General features: G+C 41.2%; 3 protein-coding genes across 3 annotated transcripts; 2 read left to right on the plus strand and 1 right to left on the minus strand.

The window, feature by feature from the left end:
- Positions 1-922: 922 nt before the first annotated feature.
- On the plus strand, positions 923-13085 carry mri1 (methylthioribose-1-phosphate isomerase 1). Its single transcript, XM_034120680.1, has 6 exons — positions 923-1430; positions 2338-2561; positions 5383-5552; positions 5643-5819; positions 6957-7181; positions 10270-13085. The coding sequence occupies exons 1-6, from the start codon at positions 1299-1301 to the stop codon at positions 10401-10403; spliced, it is 1062 nt and encodes a 353-aa protein (XP_033976571.1). The 5' UTR covers positions 923-1298; the 3' UTR covers positions 10404-13085.
- Positions 13086-13905: 820 nt separating this feature from the next.
- cunh19orf53 (chromosome unknown C19orf53 homolog) lies at positions 13906-15793 on the plus strand. The gene is made up of 3 exons (XM_034120279.1): positions 13906-14084; positions 15015-15070; positions 15179-15793. Exons 1-3 carry the CDS (start codon positions 13994-13996, stop codon positions 15332-15334), a joined length of 303 nt encoding a protein of 100 aa, XP_033976170.1. The 5' UTR covers positions 13906-13993; the 3' UTR covers positions 15335-15793.
- A 658-nt stretch (positions 15794-16451) lies between these two features.
- si:ch211-196h16.12 (regulator of G-protein signaling 5) lies at positions 16452-18968 on the minus strand. Its single transcript, XM_034120677.1, has 5 exons — positions 18809-18968; positions 18666-18722; positions 18508-18560; positions 16984-17147; positions 16452-16894 (listed from the first exon to the last, which is right to left on the minus strand). The coding sequence occupies exons 1-5, from the start codon at positions 18850-18852 to the stop codon at positions 16736-16738; spliced, it is 477 nt and encodes a 158-aa protein (XP_033976568.1). The 5' UTR covers positions 18853-18968; the 3' UTR covers positions 16452-16735.
- Between the last annotated feature and the right edge of the window lie 1357 nt (positions 18969-20325).

The following is a 20325-nucleotide window of genomic DNA, read 5'->3' on the forward strand; positions in this document are numbered from 1 at the left end:
ACCTATTTTCATTGTAATAGAATGTCTTATAAACATGATTTAGACTGATGATGACATGTTTTAGAAGTCGGCAACAGAAAATTAAGATAGCTTGTGTTGAGTATCTTTGGGTATACAATAGGTTTCATGTGAATGTCTAATTAGTGTCTGCAGGACATTTATACAGTATACTCGACCCAAATACCAAAAAAGTACACTTCAATTGGAAGCTGCAGCGTCGGCTAATTGATCGGTCAATCGGTTGAAAATAATCACCACTATTTTGACAATCAATTAATAAAAACAAATAAATGTTTGGTACAAAAAAAGCATAAAATGCAGTTTCAGCCTCTGTTGTGTGTTTCACAGTTTTATATCATATTGAACTAAAACATGTTGATGGTGTTTGAGTAACAGGGCTGGAAATGCTTCAAACAGTTAATCATTGAATCTAGAAAACAATCGGCCTGTTAATCAACAATGAACATAATTATTAATTGCAATTGTTAGACACTGTATGTCGCAAGTCCCTATGAAGCTCCAGGAGAAACGCTCACATGTGAGATGATGCAATAGTAACTTGTTTTTTGTGATATTGCTTTATGGTAATTCTTTTTTTTCAAATAGGCCAGCCTAGTTTGTGGCACACTTCTTCACAGTGGGTTTCAACAAATGTATTCAAAATAACAAATATTGGTTGGTTTTGTAATAATGAATACTATAAAACAATAAAAATGTAAGACAAAAATAGAATCTCTTCTTCAGACAATGCTTGCTGTTGTTGCTGGGGAAGCTTGGGGCTTTGGTGTTATGCTAATAACGTGTTTGAATGTGAGATTTCCCCTGACAAAGGGGGAAAGATGAGAGGGGGGATGGTGCGCAGGAGGAACAGAAGAAGAGGGGAGTCTTTGGACAACCCGCGAGACTTTGGTGGGCGTGGACACAGCTCGGGCTTCCTGCTCGGTTGAACACGTGGTTCCGTGTCAGCCTCCCTGCCTGTCTGTCAGTGTGTGAAGGTTTTCTTCTCTCACTCCTCTCCCCTCTATCCTCCCGTGCCACACAGCAGACTTCCTTCTCTCGTGACTCTGTCCCACCCGCACCTCCTCCTGCTCCTCCGCGTGCGGCTACACTTAGCTTCTCCTCTTTGCTACGGCTCGCGTGGACTACCGACATCCAGGCCGCGGTCCCTTCAACGTGTATCTTCTCAATAGAGTGTGAAAGTGTGTGTGTGCGACAGAGATTGTGTGTGCGTGTGCGCGCACCCGCAGCCGGTCTCTCCGTGTTCTTTCTCCCCCGCCATCCCTCCTCGTTGTTCGGTCATGACGCTGGAATCGATCCGCTACCGGGCCGGGTCTCTGCAGATCCTGAACCAGCTGCTGCTGCCACACCAGACTACTTACGAGGAGATCCGTTCGGTGCAGGACGCTTACGAGGCCATCAAGTCCATGAAGGTACGGAGCCCCTTCCTTTCTTTCTTCCTCTCTCTCCTCCTCCCTTGCTCCCCCACTTCCCATCCGACCTGCTTGCCCGTTTGCTTATGCATTTACTTCCGTCGTGCATGTATTTTTTCTCGGGTCTCTTTTGTGCTCACACCGCTGTACGCATATGTTCCCAATATGCCTCTGTCGGCCTGTATTTTTGTTTTGGATGCACCTGCAGCACCCGCCATATGCCCCCCCATATGCCCCCCCATATGCCCCCCCCCCCATACAAAACCATCCTTTATGTTTAGTTTTTACATTATCATGTGCAACCGCGACAAAGTAAGCATCTGCACACAGCCACCCACCCATGCAATATGCCCCCTCTCTCCTCCTCCCCCCTCCCTACTCTTCTTTCTTTGGGAAAAGATTATTGATGAATTATTAATGACCATTGCCAGGGTTTTTGTTCGCGTTTGGGTCTTACGCTGCACTCAGTGACACATCCAGCTCATTTATCGCTCCGAACCTGAAGCCCTGACACAGAGAGGTGATCAGAGAGAGTTATACGTTCTGTAACAGCAGGGGAGGTTTTCAGATGCTCACTTATTAGGGCTGAGCAGATATTCAATCTTTTGTCTACCCGGCTTACACACACATAGTAGCAGACAGACGTAATATCGTGTGTCAGAGTGAAGGAATGTCCCATAACCAGCGGGTGATGTCATGATGGTAGACAGAGAAATGACTCCAGATGATATCATTTTATTTAAAGCTGCTGTGCCGACTTGCAGCTCTGTGATCACCCTCTTACAACTGTGGAAAGAGATTCATTATCCTCAGGAAAACTGGGGGACAGATGTAGGAAGTTGGCATAGAAACCAAAGATGAGGTCCACCATGTGATGCTGATTGTCCTCTTCCTCCTCCTCCTCCAGGTGCGGGGCGCCCCGGCCATCGCCATCGTCGGCTGCCTCAGCCTTGCTGTGGAGTTGCGAGCGGGCGCCGGGGGCGATGACCCCGTGACCTTCATCAGGGAGTCTCTGTGCCACCTGACCTCGGCTCGGCCCACCGCCGTCAACATGGGCCGCGCCGCCCGAGAGCTGATGGAGTTCGCTGAGAACGAGAGCATGGAGAAGAACTCCGAGCAACTCAGAGAAAGGTGGGAGATTATAAACTGCTCGTATTCAATGTTTCATTTGGTTTGGGGTCATTTCCTTAATTGAAACATTGATATAAAGAAAAGGTTTACATTTTACACTTACAGACCCTTTTCTAATGCGGTTTTGATTAAAGTAATGGGGACATTATTCACAGTCCTTTGTGTATGTAAAAACACATTTTGAAGCTTTGCAGTTTGGGCATCTTTAAAAGTTGTGTTTTTAACGACCTTATTCTCTCTTGGTGTAACAAAACTGTCTTGGGGAAACACGAGAGGACATTTTGCACAAAGAATACAGTCTGGTCAGACAAAGCCAGACTGGCTCTACATATTATTATTCTAGTACATAGGGAAAACGCTTTGGCTGGTATGTTTTTTTCATTTTTACCAGTCATATTTGTCCTGGGTTGCACTGGATGCTGAGTTGGTGCCCTTGCAATATAGATAGGGCAGTTATTGGAAGGGGAGGAGAATGGTGGCTGAAATTCTGGCGGCCAACAGCCGACTTATACTTGCAGACTACAACCGGAGTGTTGGACGCCTAGAGAGGGTACCTTTTTTCGGGACTACAAGCACAGATGCTAGAGACCGACGCTGTTGTTTTACACCGAACGTCTCATTTTCAGGTTGCCGGAATGTTATCTTAAATCATCATAGGTGGTTGTTTGCCTCGGTTAATGACAGAAACCCTTTTATGGCGATATTTGTGTCTCAATAAATGGTCAAAAACTGACTAGTCGGTTTATATAGGCCCCATTTAGAAATGAATACATTTTCTCAGCCACTGTACTTCTGCCTTGTTTCCCTTAATGTCAATACATGACCAAGATCCTGAAAGTGTGGAAGTGTAGACTTTTGATTTGCTTGCCTGTGTGTATAGCACCATAATGTAGCTATAAACAATATTGTTTTAAAGGTACCCATTGGAGATTTTGATAGTTAGTTGTCCTATATAGACATGTTTTTAAATATGAGTCTTTAGTTTGTTCCCAATCGCGAGGGTCCACATGCACATGAGTGATGCGATACACAATCCTCTCACTGGTTTAACAATCTACCATTGATCTACTGTCAGCTGTTTGGCAGGGAAGGAGAAGACAGTTAGCAGGTAAACATGGATGTTAACAATGCTGGCTCCAAACAAAGAACAACGTGTTCTGCATTTTGAAATATATTTGTTTTGCCTTAAGGATAACGCAGTGACTGTTAGTAGAATGTAAACGGAAACTCCATAGGACACCTTATGGGTGACTCTGTCAGTGACCAATGTAAAGGGAAACGTATGAACTACTGAGAATTTAAATCATCTAAACCTGTGCTTTTGCTAAAGAAAGGTGTGGAGCTGATATAGCACTTCCTTGTTTAACACAAGCTGCAGGTGTATCTTATACAAAGTTGTGAAAGTTATCGAAACACACAATGTGAAAATTAGGAAGCCTGTATATTATACATGTCATTACAGATGGCTTGTCAGCGTGAGAGAGAAGCCCTGAGTAGTGTTACTTTTAACAGTATTCATTTGTTCCACATGACTGTAGTTTGCAGGAAAGAAGCAGAACACATGTGAGGAGCTGAAAGAGATGTTAGTGTTGATAGAATGAAAAGTATCAAGGTGGATAATGGCTGTCATGTTGGGGCAAAACATCGCCTTAAGAGTGGAGATTACCCGTATTGGTATTTACTAAATATCATATAACCAGTCCGCATCTATTACAGCTTCTTTGTAAATGTCATTATAGAAGCCAGTGTTTCTGATATCAGTTACAGTCACGTGCCACAGCGGCGCCATGCCCCAGCATCCCTCGTGCCCTCATAATGGATATAACTATGATTCAAATGAATTCCAATACGTTATTTTTTTAACTTCGTGATAGGAAAGTGGGAATCTGATCGGCAGATGCCCTGAAGTTGAGGGGTCCGGATTTGTAACCAAAAATAAAAAGATAAGGGCTGGGCATTATATTGATATTCTAATGAGCCTAGATATCTTCTTAGATTTTTAGACGGCAGTTGTTGTCTGTATGCATTACAGTAAATTGATGTAAACCGAATTGTTCTATTATTTGTCTTTACCCAAACATTATATTCACACTTCTCATGATAACTTAAAACAATCTTGTTGTGTAAATTTCTTATTAAAGCATCAGAAGTCAACCCTACACGTTTGTCGCAATACCGATATTGTGTTATTATGTAAAACATATTGTGATGTTTTTGTTAACGCTATTCTTGACCATGAGGAAATTATGATAGAACTACAGTAGCAGGAGCGACGGGGGGGATAAGGTGCAAAAACTTTTAGAACAAATATTATGGTTTAGAGCAGGGCTGATTTTGATGTGGCCCGCAAGAGCTTGCAAAGAATATAATACGTTTATTATACGATTACATGCCTCTTTACAGAAGCACGTTGTCCATACACTACATGTCCCACAATGCATCTCATTTTGTGAAATGAAGAGACTTGCAATTATTTGCCCTAGACTTCTGCTTTCAGACGTAGTTAATTATGAAGTTATTACCCTATCCGATAATAATCCAAGGCAGAGGCAATAATGTAATATAATACATAATTTTATATATGTATATTTATATAGTCTTAAAGTTACAACTGGCCCTTTTGAGTGCAACCATAATACTAATGTGGCCCGCGATGAAATTGAGTTTGACAGCCCTGGTTTAGAGAAATGGATGAAGATGCAGAGAAGTCGGGCAGAGGCATGCAGACATATTGTAGCTGCAGACTTGATGGACGGGCTGGGTCCACAGTACCAGATGGAGCCTCTCATCATTTCCCATCTCTTGTGCCCGCCTCCCACAGTGTAATCTCCTGGATCGAAGACATGCTGGAGCGTGATGTCAACGACAACAAGAAGATCGGTAACTATGGCGCCCAGCACATCCTGTCCGGCGTTCCGAGGGACTCCGTGACCATCCTCACACACTGCAACACCGGCTCGCTCGCCACCGCTGGATACGGGACCGCACTCGGTGAGACTGGAGCCCGGGGATGTGCAATGAGAAAAGAGGGTGAAATATTTATGGCACTGTCATGGTAATAATGTGTGTATTTGTGTCTAGGCGTGGTGAGAAGCCTCCACACGCTGGGCAGGCTGAAGCGTGTGTACTGCACGGAGACGAGGCCGTACAACCAGGGGTCCAGACTGACGGCGTACGAGGCGGTCGCAGAGGGAATCCCCGCTACCCTTATCACGGACAGCATGGCGGCCCTGACCATGAGAGAAATGAACATCACAGGTGTGTGTTTGCGTCCATTTTTCCTTTTTATTCAAAGGCTGCAGTCGAATTGTCAGTTTCTCTTAGGAACCTTCCTAACGGAGTGAAATGACCCGGAAGTCCCTCAGTGGCAGCCATGATAAGTGCCGTTCGAATTCTCTAGATGATAGGAAAGGAGGTTTCAAACTTCCTTTATAACCTCCTTTAGCTTAGGAACCACTGGATCTTCCTTTACGAAAGAAAAGGAGAAAATGCTGCCCCACAATGCCTTGCAGCCGCAGCATTTATGGCGAGGGAATATTCGGCCGTTCACGGAAACAACCGATTATGACCAAGAAATGATATCATGAAAGTTACGGTGCTTATTAAGCATGTGGTAAGTTGCCAAAGTGCTTTGTTTTGAACAATCATCAGTATTATAATCAAAAAAAGAAATATGAACGTTAGTTTTTACTGAAATGATCAAATAAAGTCAACATTTCACAGTCTTTACTGAGCTGTGTGGGGGTTGTTCAACTTTTAAAAGATGTTTGAATGGTGATGTACACAGTGATAGATTTTAAGGACTAACGTTTATAATAAATACATTTGTATTTATTATAAGATCTTTTCATACAGTCATACGTATTGGGATCATTTGTATTAATGTGGACCGGAGGGAGAGGGTGACGAGCATAAGTTTCACTTTCCTTTTTTATTTCAATAACAACCTCGTTCATGAAGAATTTATGTTTCTCTGTTGTCCACGTTCATAAAGCATAAAACAACAGCATCAGAGCATGGTGCAGAGTCTCTAGATGAGTTTACAGTAGTCCCTCGTTCTTATTAAACATCCATGTTGTAGTCCGCTGTATAGAAAACTGTAGTTTCCATAGTTTCCCCACAGCAGCAGACGCACATTTATGACCTCCGCTGGCGCGTCATAAACACGTCGGATAGTGAAAGTGCAGTCGGATTCTCTAAAGTACCGCAGTCTCTTCTCCTAAATCCTTTTGAATTCTCCTATCCACTATCCTTTAACCCCGTGACGTTTCACTCAGAGGTCAAGGGATAGACGCTAGGGATAGACGATAGGGGCTGATTTTTGGACTATTCGACTGCAGCCAAATGTTCCTCTTTCTAGTGCTAACCATCTCCCCATTTTGTTCCTCCTCTCAGCTGTGGTGGTGGGTGCAGACAGGGTGGTCGCCAACGGTGACACGGCCAACAAGGTGGGCACGTACCAGCTGGCCATCTCCGCAAAGCACCATGGGATTCCCTTCTACGTGGCCGCACCCAGCACGTCATGTGACCTGAGCCTGGAGAGCGGCAGGGACATCATCATCGAAGTGCGCCCCCCCGAGGAGCTCACCAGTATAAACGGAATACCCATCGCTGCCCCTGGTAAGACGTGTGGGGTCTTTGGGGTTTTTAAAAGAGGGGAAGAAATCACAATGTGATTTTATTATTTAGAACGAACAGGAAGTGTTATAAACAGTAGGTTGAGTTGAATGAGAGCCATGGGAAAATATTCAGGCTTGGGGACACTGTTCCAATGTCCGCCCTCAGCCTTAAGAACCAAACTCGTGCAGACTTTAACTTAATTGAGTAAAAAAAAAGGAGGGGGGGGGGGGCATGTGTGTGACCACTTAAGTGTTAGGCTACAGGAATGTGCTGCTATCTGCTTGTACATTTCTTTTGAGGGCTCTCTCAAAGTTTTTGAGGATGAGGGGAAATTATTTCCAACAAAGAGCCCAGATTCAAACACAGTTGCATTTCATGGCCAGTGCCTCGACCTCTAGACAATCATTGAATCATCAGCATTTTTTTTACATTTGGATGCTATAAATTGGGGTCAAGTCCCCCTAAGTCTGCACAAAAATAATTATGAAGGTGTCGCAATGGGACAGTCCTGAGCTCTTGCAGACTTGTGCATCAAAGTCTATGAGTCAATGAGAGTGAACATTGTAAGTGTGTTTTAGTTGAATTTGTTAGCGCTGAATTGAGTAATTTGATCTCTAATTACGTTGCCAGAGCGGAGAGGTGCTCGGTAACATCACAGTAATTAAAACACTCATTTAATGAGCACACTGGCCCCCGGAGAGGAGTGCCCGTACAATCAATCAATCAATCAATCAATCAATCAATCAATGTTTATTTATATAGCCCAATATCACAAATGTTACATTTGTCTCAGTGGACTTCACAGTTTGTACAGAATATCAGTATGACAATACGACACCCTCTGTCCTTGGACCCTCACATCGTACAAGGAACAACTTCCAGAGAAACCCCACAGTTTAAAGGGGAAATGGGAGAAACCTCAGGGAGAGCAACGGAGGAGGGATCCCTCTCACAGGACGGACAGACGTGCAATAGATGCCGTGTGTAAATTGAAAAGATAATACATTTACAACATAGGTAGTCCAAATGTTTGGAAATGCATGTGTCTATAATAAGAAGATGAATCCACAAGGATGTCAACAATCTTGTGGGAGCCATCAGGGAAGTAGTATGATGAGAGTCAGGCAGGACCACAGTGACAGGTTCAGCCACGACTCAGGATGCAGGACTCAGGATCCAGGACCACAGCAACAGGCACAGCCATGACTCAGGATCCAGGGCTCAGGATGCCGGATCCAGGGCTCAGGATGCCGGATCCAGGACTCAGGACCACAGCAACAAGATCAGCCACGACTCAGGATCCCGGCGTAGATAGACACCAAAAAGAAATTTGGGGAAGCTGGGTTATTCGGAACATGAGAGTACACAGGTACAGACAGAGAGAAGGAAGAAGTAAGGTGTCCCCCGACAGTCTAAGCCTATAGCAGCTAAACTAGGGGCTGAATCTAATCAGCCCTAACTATAAGCTTTATCAAAAAGGAAGGTCTTAAGCGCATTCTTAAAAACGGATAGGGTGTCTGCCGCCCAAACACAAACTGGAAGCTGATTCCACAAAAGTGGAGCTTGATAAGAAAAGGCTCTGGCTCCCATTGTACACTACGTTTCACTCTCTCTCTTACTTTCTTCTTATTCCTGTCTGGTCCTTTATGTCGATTTGCATTTTTAAATAAATGCATACAGCTCTTTATTTGTATCTTTAAACCATTACTTTGTATTTAAAGCAACAGCAATGAACTGATGGTGTTAACAGGTAGCCACAGTCTGATTTCATAGTTTGAGTTTTCTAAAAAAAGCGACTAATGAGACACGCAGTTGCATTTGTTCCCTTATTTATGCATTACCTTAAACAGGCACTGCAGGTTATTTCAAGTCAATCCCAACACCCTCCTGCTGCTGTAAATAATGACTGGAGCACCGAATGTGGATTCATCTGGGGTGGATAATGGTTCCTGACAATTGTTTTCAGCAGCATTTACATCAAAAGCTATAGTGCCCAGCTGTTTTGGGGAATTGCTGACAGTTTTTATAAATAGACTTTATATATTAGTGATTGTTTGTTAGATTTTAAGTTTCTGGCTGCCACAGAACAAACGATCATCCCAGTTATTCCCATGTGGGAAATAATAAAGTGAGAAAAGAAGTCGCAATGCAAAGATTCTGTCAGCTGAGGAAAAAGCTTAAAAAATACAAAATTAACTGAAAAACGATTCAAATTGTTATCTATAAACCATTTACATAATTGGCTAAAAGTAAAAAAAAAACAGGTACAGTTGTAGTTGTAAGCTTAAAATGAGTACTACATCTACTATAAAGAATGCCCACGTTGTTCTATCATAATATTACATGTACAGCACTTTGGCCCGACCAAAAATCGCTTTTAAATGTGCTCTATAAATAAACCTTGATTTGATTTGATAATATGATCAACTAAAAACAACCATCTCTAGAGTTTACAGAGTATGGTCGGAAAAAGGGAAAATATCCAGTGAGCTGGGCAGAAAATGCCTTGTTGAGGCAACAGTAACTGAAATAACCACTAATACAATCAAGGTATGCAAAAGTGGTGGTGTAATGCTGGGGGATATTTTCTTGGCATACTTTAGGCCCCTTAGTACCAATTGATCATCGTTTAAACGCCACAGCCTACCCCGAGTAATGTTGCTGACTTGAGACTGAGAAAAGTACAAAAGTACAAAGCTAATTTTGTTTAGTAAACAGAAAACTAACATTATGTGGATCCAGCCTCCCATTCATTGTCTATAGAGCAGCTCCAGACTTTATATCTGATGACATCACAAGTTTGAGACTAACTTATTTGGTTTCTGACTTTCCCAGGCCATGAATACACATCAAGGATTTTTATATATTTCGATGGTGTTTCCCCCTAGTTGTAAGGTTAATACAAAATTGTGGATTGGCAAAATGAAATAGTGTAAAAACATCGTAAATGTAAATAGTTGAAATAAATGGCAGTGTTGGGTTCGTCTGTCGTATGGGTCCAACTATGAAAGAAACCCACTGAAGTGTCGCCAAACTTTAACCATATTAACGATTAACCGTATTTCTCATTCCTGCCTGTTTCCTGCAGGTATCGAGGTGTGGAACCCGGCGTTCGACGTGACCCCTCACCAGCTCATCACGGGAGGCATCATCACAGAGCTGGGGGTCTTCCTCCCCTCTGAGCTGCAGGCGGCCCTCACCGGCCGCCTCACCGCCCTCTAGAGCCGCTCAGCGCCACCTGCTGGTCTGTGTGCACCACTGCACCTTAACGTTCACACACTCAAAGACACTCTCATTTCATCACAGAACACACACAGTCATAGTTGTGGACTCATTTTCTGTTGGTCACTGCACAGTCACTGGTACATGTCGGTGGTGCACACACAAGAAGACAGTGTTCTTCAGTCTCACACACACACACACACACACACACACACACACACCGCAGGGAGTCAAGCAGACACATGTGCAGTCTCCCCTTTTCTTTTACGTCCCTTTACGTTTTTTTCTGTGGTCTTTCCATTTCACCCTTGTCTTCCATCCCATTTTTCATTCTCTCCTGCCACCTCCTTCTCAAAGGCTTCTGCAACGAAAAGGGCTCAGCTGGACTCAATCCTGAATATTGTATTTGGCAAAAAAAAGACAAATGTTCAGGGCTTCTTTAATTGCAAAAAAAAAATATTGATCTTGAAGTAGTGTTTTTTTCACAGCCATGTTTATTTAAATGCTGCTACCCACTTTGTAAATATACATAATCTTGACGTTAGTGTGTGTACATATGTAGAAAGCTAACCCCTGTTACTAAAAGGTACTGCTATTTTAACCAAATGTGTGGTTATTTGAATTTTAAATTTGACATTCAAAATGTTATATTAACATTTACTTTATTTGGTTTCACTTAGAAACCTTTTGTAGAAGAATAAATAAACGTATGGCTCATAAATCTCACAGCCAGAGTTTTAGTGAACGTATTTCACTCTCGTTTTTACCCCCTGCGGCAAAATTTGGAAACTCTTGATTGGTCCTCGTAAGTCAGCTGAAGCCTATGAAGATACATGGCTGTGTTTATACCTCACTCCTTGTTTGTATCTTGCTATTCCCAGTTGTAATGTATCATACCACACTTGTATTCTCATAATGTAATTATATATATATGTAACCATACTTATTTCAGCACCATACACATATTCACCATACTGCACAGGACGCTCTGTACGAATGAAAGATCTACACAAAAAAAGGGAAATTGTGTCATCTTTGCCATAACAGCTTTTGCTGAGATCTCAGAGGTGTGTTATGCTGATGTATTTCTGCTATACAGGCATCACCGTTAAAGGAATAGTTCACCCTAAAGCAAAAGTTGGGTTAGCCAACTTAATTGATGTTTGTGCCACTACAAAATACATATGTAGCTTCAGGCTTATCTCAAAATATCTTTAAACAATAGGTGATCGCTTCTCCCAGGTGGCAAAAACTAGCAATTAACCCATCACCTGTAGTCTTGACATAATTGTGCAGATATCTTAAAAGTATTTAGAGAAACATGACGTATACTCAGAAGTTGAAAAGGGAAATCTGAGGCTAAATAGTTTGGCTATAAAATCAAAACTTTATTTTGAGGTGAACTATTTCTTAAAGATTATTCTCACTGAGTGTCTAGACTCAGTGAGCTGTGCGACACAAGGCGTGTTGGCATCAACAATCAGAATGTAATGTTCAACTCAGATGGATTTTCTTTCGTCATTCAGGACAGACAGTATTTCAGACACTTGGCCATGTTGTGGCTTTGTGCTGTTCCGAATGTGTTTCAACTGTTTGGACTATCCCTCCTCAGACTGACTTCCACCCGACTACTCCATGAGATCAGGGCCATGGGCGACCCAGTAGTTAGACAGGACCCCTGAAGATGGAAACAAAATAAGTTTGAAGGGCAGAAATGTTTGAATTCAACTTTAATTTGCAGACTAAACAACGGGGGAAATTGTTTATCCAGCACTGAATACAATTAGTCAATTAAAAAGTAATCAGTCATTATTTTGATAAAATACTCACTTCCGTTATTTTTAAATAAGACTAGCAAACAGAAGTTTTGTTTTTGTTTTATGTTCATCATTCATTTGTAACCCTACCTTTTTATAATGCACCAATATTGACCATAGTAACTTTGCAGAAGCCAGTTTTAAATCCTGACTGTAACCTACTATTAACACATACTATTAACCAGTAAACTGGTATTGATTATGAAGCTCCATAGAAATGTCCCAGATAACTCGATCTGTTCGGGACACACCCGCTCGCTGCACTGAATGTCACAGGGCCAGTTTTCGGGGGGGCCCACACTGCTCACTGCCTTACAGGTGCAGCACCATTATAGCTCACTGACGGAGCTGGAATCATGACCGGAGAGACAGCAGTCCTTCCTTCACCCTGCTTTCTGACCTCACACGCTTCCCTTGTGGACTTTTGTGTTTCACTTCATTAATTTAAACATAACATTTATAACCTTTCGCACTCTGCAGGACAACCGAGTCACCCAGAGAAAACCCACAAAAAAAAGCTTAATGTCAAGAATAATCACTGCAGAATCCATAGTATCATTGCTGTAATATAAGCTCACTTCTTCCTTTATCTTCCTACTCTTCGTTTGTCCTCCTTTTACCCATTAAACCTCAACTCACAAAGATGCTGTTAGGTCACACATGAGTGTAAAAGACACTTTTCTTTCCTTTTGTTTTGTACAGTTCAAGACATCACGTGTTTGGGAGCAACTTTAGACGATGTTCCAGACATATGTAGCAAATTTGTAGCGGTCAGACCCGCTAGGTATTATTTTGGTTTTTTTAATCTTTGAGAGGAACACCATTTTTGTTTGTCTGTACATCACGATTATAACTGTTATGCTGTGATTTGTTTATTTGTTTCATGACATTGTGATTCCTAGTGACTAGGCCATTAGTACACCACACTGGGGAGGCCTCCTCAACCATACACACTACCTCTCCGCCTGCCCACACGGACTCAAACACTGAATGCATAAACACATGCACTCAGTGTGCCTGGCTGCAGCACAGCTGATTGACAGATTTAAGAAGGAAAACAAATCTGGACTAAACTATCCATGTTTGTACCGTGAACCCATAGTGACAAAATAATTTGTGGCAGTGCTTTTTGTTTGCCAAAGTCGCCTGTATTCAGGCCAGTGTGTTAAGTTGGGTTTCCACTGAAATGTTTCTGCATCACGCCATGTTTTTTACATCATGCTTTTGAAGCAGCAGCAATATGGTACTGTGTTATAAAAGATATGTTCCAACAACCTCCAACACGCGCCTAATAATCAGGTGCCAAAATTCAGCGCTGCTTGCCATGTATTTTCCACATGATTTCACTAAACAAAGCAGGTGTTTGTGTATTATTCTCAATAATTAGTATGGCCTGCAGTCACCATGGAAGGAGTGTTGTTCAGATGGCCTCTTTAAGTGCAAGTATGTTATTGTTGTTATTGATAATCACTTGATCTGGTTTTATTTTGTAACATGTGGAAATGGAAAACTGGATTTTTTTTTTTAATATATATGTATATGAATATAATGCTGTAAAGTGCAGTCATTAATTAAGAGATGTCTCTTTCACATCAATACAGAAAAAGAATAAATCCACAGTGAAATTAATTGAGTTGCTTTTGTCCGTCTCTGTTTAATATACGCTTGTCACTGGGAGTCTTCCAGGGGGCGGCAAAGTCACCAAACAGGAAGTAAACCACTCCTGACAACGTTGAAGAAGAACAGTTTCTTTGTGTACCTCCGGTTAGCAAAATGGCTCAAGGTTCGAAGAAATTTAAAGTTCAGCGGCCAGGAATCTCTAAAAAACCCCATCCAACCAAGCCGAAAGGACAGAGGAAAGGAGGTATGCATTTAAAGTATTACTTGTAATCTAACGAGTTGCTCGGAAAATATGATATGTTAGTCAAAAAGCATTAACGCGTGACATGCGTGGAAACAGCTGAACACGTTTTAGTTAAAAGTGACGCGTGTTGGGATATTTACAATATCAAGCAGATATGAAGACATTGATTAATATTAGTTGTTCTCCTTCCTTCAAAATATTATATTCATCATTAAACTAAGAGACTGGCTAAATAAAACCATGTGAAGGCTTATGCTCTGTGTCGCAGGTACTTTGAGTTGAATAACGTAGCTTAGCTCTACTTTAGCCAAATATACTAGAACCGATGTGTTTCATATCTTTAAGGAAAACTACTGACTACATGTTCTTCGCCTGTGTTAACTTTATTATGTATTATAGTGGATTTAGTGAGCAAATTAATATTCATCAGCCACTGTTTAATAGCTGTAATGCTTACATATAACCTTTCTTTAGGAATTCAAACAAGGAAATACATTGAGGTATTCCACTTTTCATATACACTCTGGTTAATATACAGTCAGTTGGATGTTTTAGTTCAGGTATATACCTAGCTAAAAGGCTAATACCATAAGTAGTAAATGTAGTAAATCCTACTTTCATGAAGGTAACGATGTTCAGTCTTTGGTGCAACTGTTAAATTGTATTGTTTTATACAAAAAATGCTTCTTTGAATCTGTTTGTTAGTGAAGACTAACTTTTTTTTTAAAAACTGAGTAAAACACCATAAATTGAAACATCAAACACAACAAACTATAAAAACAGATGCCTACAAAATGACCAATTGCATTTCAGGGCTATCTCGTGTTAGACAGTTGCATTTTTAAAGTGTGTCTTTATTATTTAATTTGAAGAACTGATGGCAACAGCTTTTGGGAATATGACAGTGATGTTATTGCTTTCTTTGTTAAGGGAGGCTCATTGCACCAAAGAAGGCTCACGTGGTTGAGGAACAGAAGCTGAAGAAGGTGAGGACATTTCTAACGTTTCTCACATCTCTTACATCCTGAATTGATTACATAAAAGAGCTTGACTGATTCCTTGTATAATATGACCTCCTCTGCTGCTTCCTAAAGGCTTTAGAGATTGCCATCAGGAACAAGATTGAGATGGAAGTGACCCATAGGGCAAGCACATGCCTGCATAAGCCACTGAGTGTGGTGAAAGGGGCTGAACGGCCTGAAGGCAAAGGCATCCCAGGACTTCCCCGTCCAGATACCAGCTCCAAATAGGACCGGATACAAAACCCTGAGGCTGACCGTGCTAAACTTAAGGACTTAGTCACGGGGTCATTTAACTACATTGATCCCATGACTCAGATTTAAGATGCATGCCAACTGTCTTGCTGTTTTTATTATTCCTAAATATTTGTAGCTGACTTCAGTCATACAGAAATAGACTGAGCCCCTCTTGTACAGATGTTAATTCTTACTTTTCAGTTTACAAAGAAATGTATACATAGAGATTCTGAATGTGATCTGCAGGACTCTGAGAATTGCATAAACCCTCACTAGGGGGCACCACAGGACTTTCTTTACTCATGGAATTTGTGATGGGTTGAAATGCTGCAAGAAAATATGATTTTATGATGTTTGTGCTCTACCACCCTGCAACTGTTTTGTAACATTCTTTGTATGATTGTACAGCCAAAAATGAATAATAAGAATAAAACCACCAGTCACCGATATGAATCCTTTGAAGTATGTTCGCCACACTTTGTTACTTTTTCTCAGGGAAGTGCTATTGCACATGGAACGTGTTGACAATCACAGGTAGCTTTCCCACACAAGCCCACCTGTTTCAGTGAGCTCAAAGCTGTTATTTACTTGAACTGGTAACATGTGGAGCCATGTGCTTCCACAGGCAGCCTATTTAAGTGTGTACACTGTAGGATTAAGTAACACTATTTTGCATGGGCACCTGGCACTTCCCACAATGCAACTAGAATGTCATCAGTTAGGTCAGGTGTCGTGCTGGTAGCAGCTAATGTAGCTTTACCACAGTTGAAATTGGAAGAGTTCCCCTTTGAGGTACACTACGCATTTGGGGTCTTAAATGAAAAGCCGTGAACCAGAGCATTGTACTGTATGTCACAATGGTGATTCACCATTGTACCCTTGTTTGGCTTTGGGTTGTCTTGAATAAACAGCAACACCTAAGGAATGGGCTTGAGGTTTCTCAAGTGCTGTATCAACAGACCAGCACTGTGACAGCTAACCAGCCAGTGATAAGACTGAACGCTGTCAACACTCGCTCTCAAGCAACCCGTTCCAGAACACAATTGGTAAGCTTCTTGAGGAAATAGAGCTTATATACAATATGTATAAAAACACACTAAGTACCACAACGTGAGCTGTCTTTTATGAGTTTTTTATTTTTATTTGAATCCATTATGGATGTCGCTTCTAACTCATGCAGCTAGCTATATGTATGCTTTTAGTTAAGGTTTCTATGCTTTACAACTACCACTCAGAAACATACCAATGACAGAATGCATTATGCATTTGGTGCACAAGGACAGCACTACCATTCGAAAAACAATCACATAACAAGGTAGTTGTGAAAAGGGTTAGTAAAACCCAATTAAGCAGCACTTATTTCTAAAGCAGATCTGTAGTAAGTACAGTGCAAGTCTAGTAAGCTTTAATGGAGTGGTTGGAGCGCAGGAACCTGGGGAAGGAGTCTTTGGCCATCAGATTGTAGATTCTCTGTTGTGCCTCATCGAATGTGTCGGCACACGGAGAGTCCGTCACTCCAAGCAGAGCCTCCCGAGTCTCAGCGTCCAAGTTTACCTGAGGGGAAAACAGATTATCAGAAGAAGCTCTTTATTTATAGGCTCCTCGTTATCCTGACTGCACGCATCACTCTCCTCTCCACAAACCTCCTGTGGGGCGTCAGGGTTGATAAACTGGTTGTAGATGCTGCTGGACTTTATCTTCTGCACGTTAGAAGGAGAAACTCTGTACTCCTGACAGGCCAGCCAGAACTCCAGGTTCTCCTCACTGAACTCTGAGCGCAGGAACCCACGAAACGCCTGCAGAGCGCCTGGTTGAGAGGGAGAAGAACAAACCAGAGTCAAACATTAGTCAAATCAAGAAGAGTTAACATTAGAATATGGAAAAGCATGATGCCAGAAAAACTCAGGCCACATAAAGACCAACATTTCATACAAAGACATTTTCATGCTTGCTGTGCGACACTGTGTTAGAGCTCTGTATTCCACTCAACACTTCCACTCAACACTTCTAACAGCTTTGCCATTTTTTATTAAGTATTAAAACATCAACAGCAGCCAAATTGCAAGTGACATTTATTGGAAATAAACTGTGTAGAATAAAGAAGAGTCATAAGGTCACAGAACTAGCCAACTGACATTACATTACATGTTACTTGTTAGACGCTTTTATCCAAAGCGACTTACATACTCAATACTGTGGACAATCCCCACAGGAGCAATTTGGGGTGAAGTGTCTTGCCCAGGGACACAACGACATGCTGACTGCAGTGGGGTTTGAACCTGTGCTCCCCTGATCCGAACACGTTGTCTTAAATGTATGAAATACGTCTGTGGTTAACAAAAAATTAAGAAATGATCCCACTTTGTTCTATGACATAAGATATCAGTAAATATCCCACTTGTGAATTTTGAAACATCAAGCTAACTGTCTGATAAAGTTTTGTTAACATAAAAACATTAGCTTTTCACTTCAGTGTTCATCAGGGAAGATTATCTTTTTGAACAGAATATGTAAGTCTCTGCTATAATCTAAAATTCATAGATTTTGGCTTTGCTTTTGGTCAGTGGTACCATTGTATTGCTAACATCCATGTTGTTCTACAAAAAAATATAATTCCTGCAGCGCTCGATTTGAGAAAAGAAGATTTTGTTCATAGTAAATCCTAGTTTTGGTCAGTTCAAACTATATCAGAACCATCAAGTATTGTTGTTTTTATCATCGTTATCTTTAAATGCTAATATTGAGTCACTGTTAAACCATTAAATAGCCGCTTCTTGTAGAGTACAACCTGATGTCCCTGAGGGTTAGTGTTGTTTGAACAGAGTTGTGTTCAGACAGACTTAATAGCCTAATGTAAGATATAAGTATGGAACTACCTGCTGTGCAAGCTGCATTGGAGAACATTTGAAAATGAAAAAAGACAAGAATTGGGTCTTTTTCACATTTGGACTTTCCCTAGTCGAAAAAGCACAGGTGTTACTCATAGTTACCTCGACAGTGAGCCAGCATGAACAACACCAGGACCTGAGACGGAAGCAGCTCATTCACAATTGTATCACTAGCACTAGTGCTTTTCCATTTGTCAAATGTCTTCTGTAGAGACGTATTGCATTTGTTGTTGAAACATTAAACTGACTTTGGGTGGGGGGAAAACAAGACATTCTTACTTCTGTTTTTCAGCAGAGTCTCCAGGTCAAGGGGAACTCTTCCATCCTGACCCCTGATAAGAAAAATGGAAACGGTAAAAATTCAGTTTCACAGTGATATCTGGTAGATTTACTTCTACTACTCAATTCCACAAAAAAAAAGATTCCAGAAGGTTTACTTTAGCTTGTGGTGCGTCTCAGTCAGATGGCTTAACTTCACCCGCAAGTCTTTTGCCCTGAAAACAGAAACATTATCATTAATTGTAAAAAATCTGCCATCAGTGATTTGCATAGAAAACAAATGATCCAGCTGCATACTCACCTCTCCAGGCATGAGGAGGGCAGGGAGGAAAGTCCCTTACACATTTGTGCGTTTGAGAAAACGTAGAAAGGTAAAATAAAGACAATTTCTTCTGAGTTTTTCCGTCACTCAGCCTCCCGAGCTTCAGAGTGCTTCTCTTATATAGCCTACCTGTATGTTATCTGATCTGTCCGATCCTCTAATAACAGCAGCTGTAGGACAGGAGTTGAATGAGAGAGGTGGTGTACGTGCTTACAGTCCACATAGGCCTGTCAACAGGAGACAGCACATAGAATAGGATAATTAAAGCAGGGTGACTTCCAGTACATGTTTGTGTGGTCAGGCATCACTTACTTTCTTTAGAGTCCGACCGGCAGGTGGACTGTTCACATCACTCATCTCTGGAGAGGTACTGCAGCATGGAGAGGTGAGTGTTAAATGTTGACGGATGAGGCTGGACAAAACAAGACAGAACGCCTAAAACACCATTAAAGCCCCTGTGCAATAAAAATAGTACCTCCTTTTTCTCATTTGTTATGACTTGTACTTTGTGTTTTGGAAACTGCATATGGAGCTCTCAATCAATGTGGATCTCCCTGCAAATGATGTTGTGTCATGAAACTGTCCCATTAAAGGTTGGGTAGGTAATTCACTTCAGAAACACTTTTTGTTATATTCCATGGAATGCTCTTAACATCCCAATAGCAATGAATACATTAAATGCTTTGACAATAAATACATAAAAAAAGTTCATCTGTGGAAGCCGTGGTGCTGTAATTTCACTGTGTGACATTAAAAAGAGGGTTCACAATATCCTCTATTTCCATCATAACATATTTTACCCCCCTCCACTCGGATATGTATTTTACTTAAAGGTCCTTCACTTTGACCTTCACTGTGCAGAATGATGTACAGTATACTCTGTTTGTTTGCACTTTCAAATCATGTGTTGGGGGGGAACTTTAAGTATTAATAGCTATATACTGTTTATTTGCACTCACCACTCTGGCCACTTCATTATGTACACTTGTACAACCTTATGTAATTTAACAACACATATAGTACATATTCAGATTATCATTATTATTGTTAAATATTTAACCATACCTTTATCACTGAGGTAGTTTGTAGTGGTTTTGTAGCTTTATATTGAGAGATGTTTTAACATTTTGTCCACCCAAATTACAAATATTACCTTTTTCACAGTGTCAACAACAACAATCTTATAGGCTCAGTAAAATTCATGGCAGAGATGTTGAATTGTAGCCTACATGTTTTCACATTATCACTTCTTAATTTGCTTTTGTCTTTTTTAGTATATTTTAGCCTATGTATGTTTTAAATGGTTGAAAATAATATGTTTATAGACTAAATCTGGTCATAATTTAGCACTGTTCAACAGTGACTGTTGACTTGTGACCTCAGTATTTAATAAATCCTCCAGCCCTGGTTGAGGATTCTTCAGTGTGATGTCAGGCCAGGGACAAATTGTTCTAACTGTCATTTAGCCAAGAGCCTATTTATCAATAATAAACAAC

Source organism: Trematomus bernacchii, unplaced genomic scaffold (genome assembly GCF_902827165.1).
Source record: "Trematomus bernacchii unplaced genomic scaffold, fTreBer1.1, whole genome shotgun sequence".
NCBI lineage: Eukaryota > Metazoa > Chordata > Actinopteri > Perciformes > Nototheniidae > Trematomus > Trematomus bernacchii.

Bases quoted from the DNA above. Each gene is read 5' to 3' on its own strand.
- si:ch211-196h16.12 (XM_034120677.1), bottom strand. From the start codon at position 18,852: ATGTGTAAGGGACTTTCCTCCCTGCCCTCCTCATGCCTGGAGAG. The intron at 18,561-18,665 runs GTAAACCTTCTG...TTTTCTTATCAG, and splicing joins GAGACGCACCACAAGCTAAA to GGGTCAGGATGGAAGAGTTC. The intron at 17,148-18,507 runs GTAAGAATGTCT...CCTCTCAACCAG, and splicing joins GACTCTGCTGAAAAACAGAA to GCGCTCTGCAGGCGTTTCGT.
- mri1 (XM_034120680.1), top strand. From the start codon at position 1,299: ATGACGCTGGAATCGATCCGCTACCGGGCCGGGTCTCTGCAGATCCTG. The intron at 5,820-6,956 runs GTGTGTGTTTGC...TCCTCCTCTCAG, and splicing joins GAGAGAAATGAACATCACAG to CTGTGGTGGTGGGTGCAGAC. The intron at 7,182-10,269 runs GTAAGACGTGTG...TGTTTCCTGCAG, and splicing joins AATACCCATCGCTGCCCCTG to GTATCGAGGTGTGGAACCCG.
- cunh19orf53 (XM_034120279.1), top strand. From the start codon at position 13,994: ATGGCTCAAGGTTCGAAGAAATTTAAAGTTCAGCGGCCAGGAATCTCT. The intron at 14,085-15,014 runs GTATGCATTTAA...TTCTTTGTTAAG, and splicing joins GAAAGGACAGAGGAAAGGAG to GGAGGCTCATTGCACCAAAG. The intron at 15,071-15,178 runs GTGAGGACATTT...TGCTTCCTAAAG, and splicing joins AGGAACAGAAGCTGAAGAAG to GCTTTAGAGATTGCCATCAG.